Genomic DNA, 16,512 nt, shown 5'->3' with positions numbered 1-16,512 from the left:
GCAGTTTCAGTATTTAATATTTAATATCCAATTTAAACATAAGTATTCAAAAGGAAATATTTTTACACTATTTCAGTAGTCAGCTCAACAGCTGGTTGCAATAATCCTTAAAGTTTTCAGGAACTGAATGGAGCTATAAGCATGAAAACTCCCATTTTAAGTTAATGCATGACAAAGTTCCACTGCAACCCTCTGAAAAGCAAAGGGTTACATTAAAAAAAATTCAGACACTGAAGTACATTGAAATGTATTGTGTCTTACAGTACAGCTTCTTACTCTACTGGTCAGAGATGTGATGGTAACTTCAAAAGGCACTCTGAATTAAACTACAGTAAGTTCGGTCTACAAGCATTTTAGAAGTGGAGTAGAAAAAACCAACACCCCATACTCATATAAATTGCTTTTATTTCTGTCCTAGCCCCAGAGCAGTCAAATTATATTGCACTTTAAAAATATTCTGTGTAGGCTGTGATAAAAATCTAATATTTACACATGGTGTTTGTTAAAGAACAATGCATTACTGTGGTAAAATATTTTAAGAACCAAATTTTAACACTTATTCTTGGATTAATTAATATAACCAGAAGCTACATCAATATTTTTGTTCTTAGATTCTATTCTAGAAACATTTTTGGTCCTTCCTTCAAAAAATTTGTTATGCTGCAATTCATGTTCATAATTGGTATCAATACTTGCCTGAAATTGCAGTAGTTAGAATATTTAAATAAATAAATACATAATTTCTAAAGAAGCAATAGCTTTGGCGTTCTGTAAACAAGCTGCTGTGGAAGGTCTGTAACAAGACTCAATTTGGCATTTTATGACTTTAATTGGCAATACCTTACATTATACAACCTCTGCCAGAGTAGAAAACAATTTGGTAGGCACATCTTATAAATCAGTCTGGGCAAAACCCCCAAAAATACTGATTGTTTCCTAGGTCATATGAATAAATAAAAATGGTTAGAGTAGCATGATCCACTGAAACCAAAAATTACATTTATGTGATTCTTTGGGGGAGAGGAGGGGGAAGAAAAGTAACTCTATACTTTTTAAAATACAATCTTAAAGGAAATGAGCAAGCCATAAATGACTATATGATAACCAAGACGTACAGGACACAAAGGTTGGCAAAACAAAATGAGCATTATAAATTCATAGAAATACTGATTGCAGGACTAGTATCTTAGCTGCATCTCACCAGAAGACAACAATAATTCATTTTTCTCAATCCAAATTTGAAGAAATATTCTCAATCTGTGTTTGGTAGAACAAATTCAGTGCAAAGCACCAACTCTGATGAAATTTTGCTGACATCTAGGTTGCCCTACATTCCTGTTAAAACATGAGTAGGAACATAAAAGAAACATAACAGATGCACAGTTATGCCATTTACATATAAATTTATGTATATGCATGTTCTAGAAATTCAAATGTCAGGAGGTCTCATCAGCTGCACTGGATATATTTGATATAGTACAGTTGTAGTTTACATGTTCAATTACATGACATGCCCCAAGTGCTCTGTGTACACACCCCTGTGCTTCTCTGGAGCTTTTTATTCCGTACTGAATAGCTTCCCTTTGGTTTTCTGATGGTTTGGGAGATGGTTTAGGAGAGTAAGGAAAAGCTACCCACAGGCTTTTGTAGAAAACACAGGATGTGCTCTTTAAGATTGTTATTAATTGGTGAAATGATTAAATATTTCTGTTTAAAACCAAGAACCAAGTTGGTAATCTTGCTGTTAGGAGACACCAAGAGCTGTCACAATATCTAATCTAAATGCCTACTCTGTGTAGTTAACGGAGACTTCCAAGTGCAATTGAAAACCCTTCAATTCAGAAGCCTACCCTTTCTGGCTGCCCATAGAGATATGTTTCTGAATTTGGTAATGAAAATTCCTTTCCTCTCCTTTCTTCCCAAGGAGAGAATTAGAGGAACATCCAGTGCTAAACCAAATTAAACTTCTGTCCCACCACTAATAAACTGCATACCTTGCAAGTGAAGGTCAATATTGTTTGAGAGGAAGCAAATAAAAATTAGTATCAAGAATATAGCTCATTAAATAACTACACAAAGTGATTCATCCCGAAGTTAAACAGGTAAGCTGCGACTGTACTGTATCATACACATTAAACTTAATTGTAACTGGGCTAACAGCCACATCTGCCTTTTTCTTGCTCCTCATTCAGTTGTTCTGTAGAGCTGTGCCCATTGGAGCGCACCACCCCTTCAGGGATCCAGGATTTATCCACACATCGTTCCATGCGCTTCATAATGAGGTCAAGCAGAGTTTCAATGGCTTTGCTTACATTACTCCCATTTGCTGCACTGGTTTCAAAATACGGTATTCTGCAGAAGACAAAAAATATAAACTTACATCGCACAGTTGTCACTCATGGGAGAAAAAAAACAATGCAGGATTACTGCCACATACTTAGAAATCACACTAAGACTGTCACTGCTACTCCAGAGAAGAGAGACACTGAGTGCTCAGTGGTCTGAAATGCAAAAGAAATTAATGAAGAGGCTGACTGAAGGTAGGGCAGAAGGGCAAGTGTTAAAGGAGTCCACAATTTACAGAGGCACTTGTCAGTATGAGTTCCCAGTGTTGTGCTCCTGAGCTTTGTTTTTTTAAACTCCGTTCCATGCAAGAGATGCAGTTAGTCCAGAGCTCATGTGAATAGAAATCAGTAAGGAGAACACTTGTGCACACAAGGACAAAGTAATTGCAAGAGAAGGAATGCTGCATTTCTCTGCAGGCAAGGCAGTAAATACTCACAGTGTGGTACTCTTATCACTACAGAAGGTGACTTTCTTCTATTGACACCACAACTCTAAACTTTCTTACATAAAAAAAGAAATCTCAGTGCTCAGACCACTTTTTCTTTGTCAAAAGTTTCTGGCACCTTGGTTGCTAACGTACATTGCTTGTTTTCTTTATTGTTGTGGATCAGGATGTTCCACTGTGGGTCCACAGGCTGTGGCCGTCTTGGTTTTGTGCTCCCCACAGCATGATGCTGCAGCAGCTGCATTTGTGTTACCGCCCAGGAAACTGATACTGTCACTTCAGAATTTTAAGTATTTCTTACTTAACTTGCAAGATCTAATGAGTGGCCAAAAGTATCTTACTGTCTCTGTGCAGGTCTCTTGCAATCTGTTTCAAATACACCACATATCAGTACGAGTCCCTTCCACAGAAGGGGATGTTCACTATCTCACACTTTTGTTAACAGAAGACTGTTCACTGCTGCAGGATTTATCTTGCCTCCCCTCAGGAGAAAGTGACTCCTAGCAGCTATCCTGTCTCACCTCTACAGGGCAGAGAACTTTGTAACTGCCTACAGATAGGATGTGATCCACAACCTTGACTTTTAGCTCACTATTCCTAAATTAAGTCGCATTTTCAGACACAAAGATAAATTCTTCATAAATTATTTTCAGAAGTCACATGCAAAGAGATTTAAGATATGGTCACATGCCACCTGCTGCTGTTTAAAACTTATTGCTCCTTCACAAGCAGCTGGTTAAAGTACCAAATGCACTTGCTGTTGTCTGTGTGACATGGACTTCAAAAAAGCATTTTCACAAGAGACAGAAAAAGTGAGAAGGTATTACTGCACTAAACCCATTTCTCTCTCATAGACAGATTTTTTCTGATTTGCCTCCAATGATTTTTCAAGGTCAAGGCAAGCTAATTTGTGCCTAGCAAACATCATTACACAGCAGAAGACCGGCAGAACAAGGCAGTTTCACTGAGGAGCCAGTGTTCACACTATGCCTGTCTTGTGGGATTTACTTTGGAGTAGCTCTACTCTATCCATCCAGACTGAAGGTGGATTACTGGTTGGAGCACATCATTTAACTTTTTAAGTTTTCAGTTGAGAAGGAATCCAGTTCATGAGCTAGAAAATTGTTCCACTACATGAATTAAAAAACACCACAAATGCACCAGATGATTTCCTTCAGAAGTGCCTTTCTGATTCTCAGTGAAATGCAAATGTAATTCAAAGATGAGCACCATGAAAGAGTTAAGGGAGTATAGAAGTACAAATTAATATCTGACAGGAACAAAGATTTCACATACTTCTTTCAGAGACACATGACCTGTGCTTAACCAGGAAGGGGAAGGGCAAGGCTGCCCTGTCTTCCTACTGGTCTGGCTCAGTTTTCAGACTTGCTGGGAGCCTGTGAGAGTGCAGATGCCTCAGCACAGGTAAGAGCAAAGAAGTGACCCCATAATTCACCTGCCTCTCTAGCTAAATTCTGTCTCTTTTCCAGAATGTTTGTGAAAATTTGCTCTGTTTACTGCCAAGCAAAGAAGACTAGCCAATCTCCAGTGCCAGGATTATTGCAATACTAAGTATTTACTTGTAAGCAGTGCAGAAAATATTAATCTCAGACAGAAAAGAAAGATATCATACCAGCCAGTTAAGCATTCTAAAATGCTTATTCTCACAATAACCTTTCAGTATACAGAAAAAAAGCATTACAGAAGATCTCTCATTCTGCTCTAAACACAGCAACAATTGGAAGAAAGTTACTTACCCATATTTTTCTGCAAGTTCCTTAGCCTCCTCTTCCTTCACCATCCTTTGGTCTTCCAGGTCACTCTTGTTTCCACATAACACAATGTCTGGGTTTTCACAATATGCATGCATTTGTAGCTGACCTGGCAGCACCAACATGAAGAGGGGTCACAACTTACTGCCATACATACAGCTCCCTTGGAACACTACCACAAACCAAGCATGTTCCCTCTTAGCTCACAGGACTTCTGCAGTTGCACTGAGGGGCCAGAGAACAGGTGGGTTTCCACTGTCACACACCCAGAGAAAAACCCAGAGAAACAGAAGCCTGACACAGTTAGCACGGAAACTCATGTATTTGCAGCTTAAGGAGTTACACTCACTAAGCATCTACAGTGGGCTGCCAGGAAAGGATCTGCTCCCCTCTACAGATGGATGATGCAGTTTGGGAACACCTTTGCTGAGATATACCAGCCAAGTAACATTTGCCTTCCATTAAGTTTTGCTGACAAAGCTTCAGGTGAGTCAAAATACTTTCACATAGGCTTCCCACACACTTAAATTACTGAACAGCACCAGAGCCAGGGATAGGATATTGTCTCAGCTTGCTTTTATATAGGTTAAGATTCAAGTTCAGTAGGCAAAGCTGAATTTCAGGTGAGCCCTAGAAGCCATCACTAGCAGCTATTACAATTATGAATACAACACTTACATTTTTTTACTGAGAAAGCCATAAAACCCAGTATTTTAAGTTCTATTTCTCAGTGGGACTCCATATTTAGAAACATAACCCCCACTCGCCATTCCACCCACGTAAAGAAAGGAAGGAAAAAAAAAAGCCATACTTATCCAGTTCCTGACATTCAGAAAGCTTTGCTCATTTGTCAGATCAAAGAGTAGAAGAAACCCCATGGCATCTCTGAAGAAAGCAGTTGTCAAGCTACGAAACCTAGACCAGCAAAGTGAAATTAATTTGCTCATCTGACAAGTTACTTTGAAAACATAATTGCATCCAGTCACAGAAGAACTGAGGTAACTTAAGACTGAATTAACCAGAAGAAAATATTCATAGTTGTTTTGCTGAGGCAGGGACTGTGTAAGAAAAATTGCTAACATTACTGTGGCCTAATCAAGGCCTAAAGAGTCAAGGAGACTTGAGTGTGAGAGCTTTAAACAGTCTTCTACTATAAAGCATGCCTTGATCAAGATTCAGAAATTAAAACAATAATGAAATTCTAACTTAGAACAAAAATGTATCCCCTATACACATCAGTCCTTGAATTTAAAACTAAGAACCACAAGAATGCTAGTCTTTTGAGAGGCCAATAGAAAAGAATCCTTTGAGATGCTTTTACGTCTGACTTTCCCAAGACCTCAACATATCTACAGAAACTTAAGGAGAACCTTAAAAAGAAAAGCTTTAAAAGTATCTATATGTGTTGGCTATGAAAAAAAAAATACTAAAAAGCAAGAATTACAGTTTTTGTGTTCTACAGTTGTAAATTAGAGTTTAATGGGTATTCATATGGAACTTTCCATCACTGTTTAAGTAAGTTCACGTTGCCATCTTGAGTCATACCTTTCCTGCCCTGCAGTGTCCCAGAGCTGAAGATGGATCCTCTGCCCTCTGCCACCAACACCATCTGGCCCATTGGGTCTATACACCTGTAAAAGGTAAATTTGCAAGACTCTTACCAGTCCAGCTGCTACGGAACACAGAATAACTGACATTTAAAGTCATTAAATGCAGCAAAAGTAGCACTGCTGATACACAGATCCCAGTTACAACTCAACCCTCTGCTTTGTAAGACAAAAGTAGTATGAGATGCATTTTAATATTGCATCCAATTAAATATTTAAAAACAAGGGTAAGAGTGAAACTGCAAAAACAATACCCAATAGACTATGGACTCCAGACAGATATTAGAGCCATGAGACAAGATTAATTTCAGTATTTTGATTTTCTGGGTTTCTTACTACCTTACATCATATTCAAAATTAAATATGAGAAAGCAACAATGCAATCTGACAATGTATTTGTAGTACTAGCAGAACCTCATTTGCAAACAGAATATACTCAGAGATAATGACTCCTCTACTTAGCTGCCAAAATACTGCTGAAAAATTGCTGAGGGTAGATCTTATCAGATAACAGCTTATAGAGCAGAAATTGGATGATAAAAATAAAAGCTGAAGAGTTTGCTCAGCATGAAAATATAAATAAGGGCATCTATTAGTCTTGGAAGGATCAGATAAAAATAGATTAATTTCTTCGTGTTAGGTCATCTTCTTTACCTTCAAGTGTCATTGTACCTAAGATTACAAGAGTTACAAACGCATCTTTAGACATCCACAAATTCAGCAAGTTTATGTATTATAAGATTCAGGCTCTGAAACCTAAACCTTATTCTGAGTTATCAACTATGTTGATCAAGTAAACCACCATGTTTACAATCTCACAAAAGGAACAATGACTTATTCAAGAGACCAGTTTGGCATTTAACTAAGATATCTAGTCCTTGAACTATTGTGGTGCATATCATGCACCAAAAACCAGTCTGCACAATGCCCATTACACCACCCAGATTTCTGGACACAAGAAATCTCCAGGCTACAATGAAAGACATTTAATATTTGCACACAGCAATAAAAAGCTTGTACCAACTCCATTTCTCAGAGCAGTAAGGACCAGCACCCAATTGGTTATCATACTCTAGTGCTCAGCTTCATATCAAAAGTACATTTGCTTAATTTAATAACAATTCAGGGGTTGAAAAAAAGCAACCTTATATTTCATAATTCTTCTCTGCTAGTGGTGACTGCTTAGGAAGCCAGACCAGCTGCATGTACCATTTCATCCACATGTTTTAAAAAAACTGCATCTTTGTTTAGTTGCCATTTCAGTTCATATCCAGCAAAAACATTTTGCTACGGTTCAGTCCTTCCTTGTGAAAGGAGTTCAACAATAAAATCGCCACTCCAGGTACTGTATGCACAACTCACGGAGTAGACACACTCATCAACACCTGCTGGGCAGAAAGAAGTGGTTTCTTAGAATCAGCTCTTTAACTTTTGGGGAAATGGGTCTGTACGCAGCAATGACAAAAATAGCCATGTCAAATGAGGCCTTTCCCATCACAAAATTAAGCACACAGTAACACTGACTGCTGGCCTACACAGAGATAGACACCATTTTCAAGTAGCACACTCTTTATATGAACTCACCACTCTCTTTTCCCGAAAGTCAATGCCCACCGTTGTGATGAATTTGGAATTAAATTTGCCATCTGTATACTGGTAAAGAAGGCTGGTCTTTCCTACTCCAGAATCACCGAGTGCTAGGAACTTTATGAGGTAATCGTAGTCCCCATCAGACATAGTGAGAATTCAGGAGGCACCCTGAAAAGCAAAGCAAAAAGGAATAGTCAGTCAAGATGTCTGCCAGGACTACCTCTGACAAACGTTTAAAATACAAATCACTACCTGAACTACATAGCAGTGAGTGGTGGGGCCAGTTCTGTGCTCCTTTACACCGACTTCACTTTAAACTCTCAATTACACAAATTACCAATAGCAAATTCAGCTGTGACTGGAAAAGGGCATCTTTAGTTTTATTACATTCCTCTTACTGGAAAGGGAAGGCAACACAATTTTAACTTTGTCAGGCAAGACTGAAAATCAAGGTCAAAGTATTCAAGATATCTGGAACATGAACTGCAGAACTGTTTTTAATCCATATGGAAGCTTGCAAAAGCTACATAATTGTACTAGCAATGCAATACTGGCCACACATTCATTATGGCATTAGTAACATATGAAAAAACGTGATTTTTTTTTTTCCAGACTGTCCACTATATTTAAACAAAAATTACAATAATTTTCTATTAATAGCTATTTTTCAGCCTTGAAAAAGCTTTTTCTTGGTGCTGGGTTTTTTGCTTTGAGGAACAATTTTCAGTTTTTAAAGTTTTTATTGTAAGGCTTGTTCACCATCCAAACTAAATCTTGATCCTGAATTGACATTAAACACACACACACATTTTTTCCATGGCTTATACACATTTAAGAAATTTCCCTCTATTTTTTTAAAAATAATCATATTCTCTATAGTCTGATCTAAGTGCAGGAACAGCTAAAACGCATAACAAAAATCACTGGCAAATTTCACATGTACTAGAAAAGCTGGTGTTAATGCACCAGCACTTTCCCGCTGAGTAGCTACTGAGCCTCTCCTCCCCCAAAACAAACAGTAGAGAGCTGCCTTATGCTGTGTTCAAAGACATGAACATGAAAAGATAAGCCTAAAATAACCACTCTAAAAGCAACAGAAAACTGGAATAAAATTGCCTCTTCTGAAGGACAGAAACAGATGCCAAAACCACAAAAAAAATCAGATTATGAAATAAAATTTTAAAAGAGTAAAATCTGCTGTTTCAACTGTAAGTATTTTTGGAACTACTTGTAGCTTGAACTAGATAAAGTTACTAATTTCAAGTCCAACACTGCAGTAGTTTGCATCAATGGCAAAACACCAATTCATTTCTTGAATATCAACTCACAACTTGAGGTCTGGAACAAACTGTATTTCCAGTGTGTGGGCATCAATTGCCACCATTCAGCTAAAACCGTAACTATCTTTAAAGCTTCACCTTTGTCCTGCTCTTGGTTACAAGTCAGAACTGTGACTAGTTGATGTGGCCATAAGTGGCTTACTAAAAAGCAGACACTGGTCAGATTTACCCCAGATACTCTCCAGCTGAAGAGTCAGTGGAAAGCAGCTGACACTTTTTTTTTCCTTTTTGAAAAGTGTTGAAGTCTCCCTTTCCCAGCCAAGGCATATTTCACATTATGCCATCAATGCCAGTAAAAGCTCACAGGAAAGGGGGTTTAGGTGACAGAGTTCACACTCACTACTACACCACAGCCAGCTAATTTACTTCCTACTGTTGTGTTCTAACCAAAGTTTTGCAGGAGAGTAGAAGACTGAAAGGGAGAACCCTGCAGCAAGAGTTATCAGTGAGCTTATTACAAAATTGCACCACAACTGCAGGACTGCATCCACCATGCAGGTCTGAAGGAGCAGCATATTCAACAGGAAGCCCAAACATTGACATAAGAACATTTTCAGAAGAAACTAAGAACTCTGATCCGTTAGACACATTCACATGTATCAGCAAAAAGAATTTGGGGGGGGGGGTTTCATTTTTTAAATCCTCTCCCCTTTTGGGGAAGGAAAAAAAAGTAAAACCAGATCATCTACCTTGTAGCTCTACAAAGTCTTTCCATTGAAATGTACCAGAAGAAAGGGAAAAATATTTTAAAAAACAGAGCTGGATTTTTCTAAAGACTGCATTTGATTTAGACTTCCATCTCATACATGGTGTTTCCTTTGCCCTCAGATGCTCCCCAGGGGCAAAGAGCTGTGTAAGCTCATCCTCTACTCAAGCACATGTTCTTTCAGTCCCAATATCCCAAAATTAATTGTTGCTTTAAAAGACTTAGATGTAAATCTTAGGGCCAGTATATTACACAAAGACAAGCTTACTTCACACCTTTTACTATGCTGTCCCACCCGCACAGAGGTATTTGCCTTGTCTTGTTGGTTTTCTGTTGGGTCGCTATAGTTGTATAGAACATACTTTTAATAACAAGTACAAATGATGGTGCACCTAATCACTGCTGATTTATCATGCACCCTGTGCAAGACCACACAGAGGAAGGAAGGGCATTGCAGCTCTTCCATGGAGCTGTAGGGAACTGTAACAGTTCAGCTGCACCTTCCACTAGGCAGGACTGCATGAAAGCTCTGGCCAAAACAGAAAGGTCAAGATTAGGCCTCGGGGAAGTAAAACCTAAAGGTATTCCTAGTGTTATATCTGATTTGTAGAGTGTCTGTCGGGACAAAAATGCCACATCATTTGGCCCACTGAAACCTCAATTCTCCCTGTGGCTGGTAAGAAATACAATTTCCAAAGGACTGACAGAGGACAAGGAACCCTTCACAGGAAGGGCTTCTAAAAATGCCTTCCAAAGGATTTACTAGAGAAGGAAATTTTCTCCTTCGGTTTTGAAATGCACACACCCCTCACTGCACCCCATAATGTCAATCTATTATTCAAATATCTCGAGGGAGTGGTTCTTGTGAAACCCTGCACAGTTAACCTATCCTTGGAGACACGTAAAGAGCTATTTTCATAGCAGTTTCAAGCTTTGTCCTCCTCCCTGTACAAATATTTAAAAAGTGATCTCCACCCTCCACTTCTGAGATCTGCAGTCCTAGTGTCCAGACACATCCAGCTTCACATAACAGAAATAAAAATATATTTGTTGCAAAGTATATTCAAGCAAAAACTGCCGCTTAATTTTTAAAAATCATGGCCCTGTTACTAAAACCCCATCCCGTTTTTTTCCTTCCAATTTTGCTTTTTTTTTAATTAGGCTTTAGAGCTTCATACTTTCCAGTCTTTCCTTCCACATTTCTATACCTTGTATATTAGGAGAGTAGGAGGTAGAAAAGGAAGATTCAGAGAAAATTAATTATACAATTAGAATTCACCAGGTCACCAAAAGTAAATCATTCCCAAATCTTGCTTCTAAGAGTAAGAACTCCTTGGTTTAAAAAAAATTCACTGATGGATGCAGTTTTGATCTCCACATCAAGCCCTCCACAGTTTTGCCTGTTGTAAATCCCTCCTGAAATCCCATTCAACTCTGGCTTTGCACTTTGCCTGGTATGCAGATGGACAGGAGCCATGAGCAAGTGCTGGAAAAGCTCCAGTGGCCTCTTCGATGGCTAACAGGACCCCCACAGCCATCATTTGAGCTGTGCTTGTACAGCTGCTGCTCTGGAGTCTCCACACACACACACACACACACACACACACGCACACACACAGAGATCGTGCCTTGTCAAGAAGGGAGTCTCTGCAAATCAAGTGCTCCTCTTGTTCCCTGCATTTCCTAGTCTGAGGTACTTTCACATTACAGACATCAATGTTAACAGGTTCATATTTTTGCCTCTGGGACACAAATATCACAGCACTATTGTGTGACAAAACATTCCAGACTATGGCAGATTTGCTCCTGTATAAATTAAGGAAATTGGCTTGGCATGCAGGATTTCCCCCATGTAGTATGGGAATAGGGAATATGCTTCCTGAACTGGCCCTACACAAAACATGCAAATCCTGTGCTGCTACTGATGGAGAGAAGGATAAAGGAAGAAGGCAACAGAGATGAATAAATAAAAACTCAAGCCAAAAAAACAAAAGCATTGATCTGCAAATAAAAACATGTATACATACACACAGTGTAAAATTCAGGAAATCTGAACATGCCCCTAATCAGACAGTCCTCAAGCACACCAGTTTAAAGTAAGGTATACCACTTACCCCAGACTCTGCAAAATAAATAGCTAGGGCACACTGGAGATAGTACTTCCAGTAGGAGTACTTTTCCAGCACCACCTCCTCAGCACACAGCCAAGAGGCTTACGTGTCACCTGTTTGCATCCACGTTGATGGGTGCTCAGAGATAAAGAGGTGTGCCCACATCTGTGTCTAAGGAGGGTGCTGCCTCACTGCATGGCTGGCAAGCAATTATACAGCTCACATGTCCCTTTTATTCCTAGAGGAAAACAGCATTTTAAAGAGATTTGTGCAAGACCTACCTTGGAGCAGATGTAAAGTTGCTGCAAAATCACCCATACACCTTAAAACAATTCAATTGTTCCTAACAGAGGTTTTCATTCAAATATGCATTAATGATGGAGTATATGGATCACAGCTGTTCAGTTCCATTCATAGCTTTACATCCTTTACCTCAGGTTTGAGGAGAATACAGCAGTCTTTAATGTAAACTGTTCCCTTTCTGTTGAGGCTGCATGCTTGTGATTAGAGTTGACATGGGCATCGGGGGAAAATGAGTCCTAATCCCCCACATACAGAAAAAGAAGATACTGCAGGTCTCTCAGTGGGCAATAACGCATTTGCACAGATTTGATCATTCTGCAAGTGCACATCAGTTCATACTAAAATTTTTTTTCACCCAGGCACTACACAAACTTAAGCTTCAAGAGTGTTTTATGTGCCACTCCATCTGTTCCAGCAGAAAAACTGAGAAAGTGATCTGCAGAGGAATAAGCTCAGTAATCCTGTCACACCAGCATTGCCACCACACTACAGCAAGGCAATAACCACATTCCTGCTCGGTGTGGGCAGAGCACAGTGAATGGCCTCACCCTGCTCTGAGGCTCCAGCAGCACCTGAATGCTTGAAGAACTGGTCAATCAGACACGTGTCAGCTCTGTCCAAACAAGTGACAGAGACTTAAATAATGTTCCTGCTTAGTCAGCACTTTATTAGAAGTGCTGTGCTAAAAGCTGCCAGATCCTCACAAATGTAACAAACATATCATTTATATTTCATAAACTCAAGTAACTGCTGCATTGGGGGAAGAGAACTAATGAATAAGCACTTCACCAAAATGTTCTGAGCTGCACTATTGTTTTTCTTAGGGAAATATATGACCCGGCTTGCTTTAGTTTTGGCCAAAATGACACTTTCTGTGACTGCTGGGGCTTTTCTGTAGCATGAATAAGAAGAAAGAAAATACCCCTTGGTTACTTTCAATTGCTTTACCTGACATTTTACTGTTATGATGTTTTTAGTTTCAGCTGCAGAGAAATTTTAAGGAAGCAGGGTCAATGTCTAAGGAGTGCCTCTTTCTTGGAAAGATCTAACTAACTTTAAGGGTGCTCAAGATATAGAAGAATCTGCAAAATTAGGTACAAAAACACAGGCTGGGAGGCTTTAGCCTCCACTGATGTCACTTTCATTTGGCTGAAGGTGCTCTACAACCATTTTTCAGTATCGCTACAACTGCAGCATTTTGAGAGCATGAACTGATGGGCACACAAAGCACTGTGAGAATAAGCTATAATGGGAGATGCCAGGCACAAAATTATAATCCCACCCAGAAAGGGGGCACAAAAGGGAAGCAACAGGCCTGTAGATGTGGTGAGAACCTTGCACAACAGGCCAGGCAAGGGAGCAGCAGATTCTGGACTTTGTTTCCAGAAAACCAGGAGAAACTAGGAATGGAGAAGCTAGGAAATGAAACAACAGTTAGTTTTGCAACTGCTTTTGCATTTCAGCATCACCAACAAATAGGCAGCTGAATTTCAAAGGTTGTCTCAGTTACATAAATGAATGAAAGGCAGAATGGAACTGGAAAAAAATGAAGAATAAAAGCAGGAATGTTGGAGATGGTTGTCCAGTAGTCCCCATAGGGGAGGATTTTTGTGCAGTGTCAATTTCTGTGCAAAAAGCACAGCACCATCTCTATCCCCTCATCGGTTCCTAACATTTTCATGCTCCATGGTAAGGAAATACTGTAGATAAATAGAGATTTGCAACGCTATGTGATAAAAACAGTTGAACTCTCTCAGAGGACCTGTCACTCTCCTGGGAACAAGAGCTTTTGACTCTCAAGTTACCTCTTTGCACTCTCATCAGAAGCTGCTTTCAAGTTAGAGCAGTGAAGCAAACATCGGTATAAAGTGAATAAACTCCAGAGTAAACTGGGGAAAATAAAGCAAGCATTTTTAATTCCTTTAAGCAGTTCCATACTACTTACTCCATCTTCAACCATTCCCCTCTTCCTCTAATAAATACATTAAGACACAGTGGCTTCCAAGTTAACTGCCATGCTTTTTCACTAACTTATACATAGGAAATGCAGAGCATCCTCCCTAACATGACAATTCTGACCACTTCGGGACCCACCTCCTTCCTCGCAGCCTAACCTTAACATCTGGAACACATCACTGTACTGTACCTACTCTTCCCAGGATCAAGGAATTATGAATGACAGTCCTACACAGATATACACATTTTCCAACTGTTTCAGAAAAACAGGAGCCACAAGGATTTCACCCACAGAGTTGGTTATATTCACAGATGGGAAATATCCAGGAGTTTGACCACTCTCTCATTCAGCAACACTTTCAAAATTCAGAAGGGCGAGAAAAAAGAGCACACTTCTATTTCTGTCCCCAGAAATAGCCACTGAAGGGTAAAGGAGAAGATAATAAGAATCACATAGGATAATAAGAATTGAGTATTTCTTTAAGGAAGGGTTTGGTTTTCCAGGAGATAAAAATCTCCAGCAGATAAGCAAACACATGAAAATGCATAATAAGAGGAATAATTTAAAAAAAAAAAAAGTTAAAAATCTGAAAACTGAAAAAGGAAGCAGTTTCATATGTGCAGGTAGAATATGAATGAAATGGCATCTCAAGGAAAACAAGTGCACGTATTCATGCTAAAGAAAGTGTAAGTTATGCTCTGCCTATATGGGTGATTCAGTAGGCTGCAATACATATTAATCAGGCCAGGTTCTTTGTTTAAGCCCATTAAAGCACACACTGTAAATGGCCAGAGGAAAATATCTGCAACTTCTTTAGAAAAAATATAACAATATGGATATAGATATATTTCTCTTTCAGAAGAGGAAAGTTCTCAGCTACCTTCTACCTTATTTCATAGGCCAGATACCTGGAACACAGAAAATAATTCTCCAAGAGGTCACACTTCCAAGCTTATGAAGGATACCAGATACATCCTGCATTAGAGAGGAATAATCTGGCAAAATAAATTATCCTGATTAGGTCAGTTATAAGTCAATGGAAAAGGTCAGCTACCAGACACCTGAAGATACCTCCTAATCATTGTTAGATAACAGTGAAGACCACATAAATGTGATACAGACTATAAAGCTACGTCTTTTATCTAACATGATGTGGGCAAGCATACAAAGGGGTGAGGCAGGAAAGAACAGCAGGGCAGAATTTAATCCACCTTTTCATTATTTGAATTGGAAAATACATGGGTTGTTGTGGTTTTTTTTGTTGTTGTTTTTTGGGTTTTTTTTTGTAGGGGGTAAACACTTTTCCTTGCTAATCTGGTTGTTGATTGGAAGATACAACAAAAGTTACCTTTTTTTTCAGCAGCCACTGCCATTCTTTAGCATTATGGCTTTTCTGTAAAATTGAGATCTGGCCTAACTACAACAAAACTAACAGGGGTCACAGTATAGAGGATTTCTAACATTCTGTTCTTCTAGTTATTTCTTAGGAAGTTAAATGCTTTCTCATTATTTAGGTGCCATTGAAATATCAAAAAATTTTAACTCCATCAGAATTTTTTTTGAAAGCAGCTAATCACAAGGCATCCTGGCCTTTTGGAGCAGGACTAATGTGTCAGATCATAGTTCCAGCAACCAGTGAAAACATCCTGTTCCCCAGAAAATTCACTGGTTATCAAAGCTACTGACTGAACAACTAAGCCATATTCATTTCTAGTGAGCTGAAAAACTCTACTATCTATGGATATCAGGCATGACATAAGGAGTCATAAAAAGTTACTTGTGAAAATGTTTAATCAGAGGGATTTCTTAAATGAATCTAGCAAAAAAGGACAAAATAAGTTTGTAGTTATCTTTGGGAAAGCAAGGGAAACTGTCATTTAGAACCCTGTCCAGTAACTAGAAAAGGTTATTTCTTCTATTCCTCAAATCCAGCATCCCGGGACAGTCAGAGATGCTAAGCAAGGAAGTGGTACAAATAGACAGAGATGGAAGGATGGATCTAGATGGATAAAACTGAGACTCACAGCTAGCACTCACTTCCCCCAAACTTTTAAATACCATACAGTCTTGACAGAAGCACCCTTGCAGGTGCAGAGCTCACTGGACCTACCTGACATTGTGCTGCCATGGGAAGCCAGTCAGAGCAGTGCAGGCTGGCAGCAAGACACTTGAGCAGGACACTCAGGAGTTTGAGAGGTGGGTGTCAGCTGTGAATAATCTGCTCCTGAGAGGTTTCAAAAAGAAACTGAGCCTTTCATTTCAGAGTCTGTAATAGCTACAGTCTGAGAAAGAGATTTTTCAGCCAGTACTGTCTGAGAGAGAGATTTTCAACCAG

At 39.1% G+C, this 16,512-nt stretch overlaps 1 protein-coding gene across 1 annotated transcript in view; it reads right to left on the bottom strand.

Annotated features, from left to right (window-relative positions):
* RAB27A (RAB27A, member RAS oncogene family) overlaps positions 1 to 16,512 on the bottom strand; it is a 31,097-nt gene continuing 14,585 nt past the window's right edge. Inside the window, exons 3-7 of the mRNA XM_069025682.1 lie at positions 7,755 to 7,928; positions 6,109 to 6,194; positions 5,375 to 5,478; positions 4,549 to 4,672; positions 1 to 2,352 (exon numbers count right to left, since the gene is read on the bottom strand). Of these exons, the coding sequence (XP_068881783.1) occupies positions 2,154 to 2,352; positions 4,549 to 4,672; positions 5,375 to 5,478; positions 6,109 to 6,194; positions 7,755 to 7,907 (666 nt within the window). The 5' untranslated portion in view covers positions 7,908 to 7,928 and the 3' untranslated portion in view covers positions 1 to 2,153. The remainder of the gene's footprint in view (positions 2,353 to 4,548; positions 4,673 to 5,374; positions 5,479 to 6,108; positions 6,195 to 7,754; positions 7,929 to 16,512) is intronic.

This window comes from Aphelocoma coerulescens, chromosome 10 (assembly GCF_041296385.1).
Source record: "Aphelocoma coerulescens isolate FSJ_1873_10779 chromosome 10, UR_Acoe_1.0, whole genome shotgun sequence".
Taxonomy (NCBI): Eukaryota; Metazoa; Chordata; class Aves; order Passeriformes; family Corvidae; genus Aphelocoma; species Aphelocoma coerulescens.
This window is presented reverse-complemented; position numbering and strand designations above follow the sequence as displayed.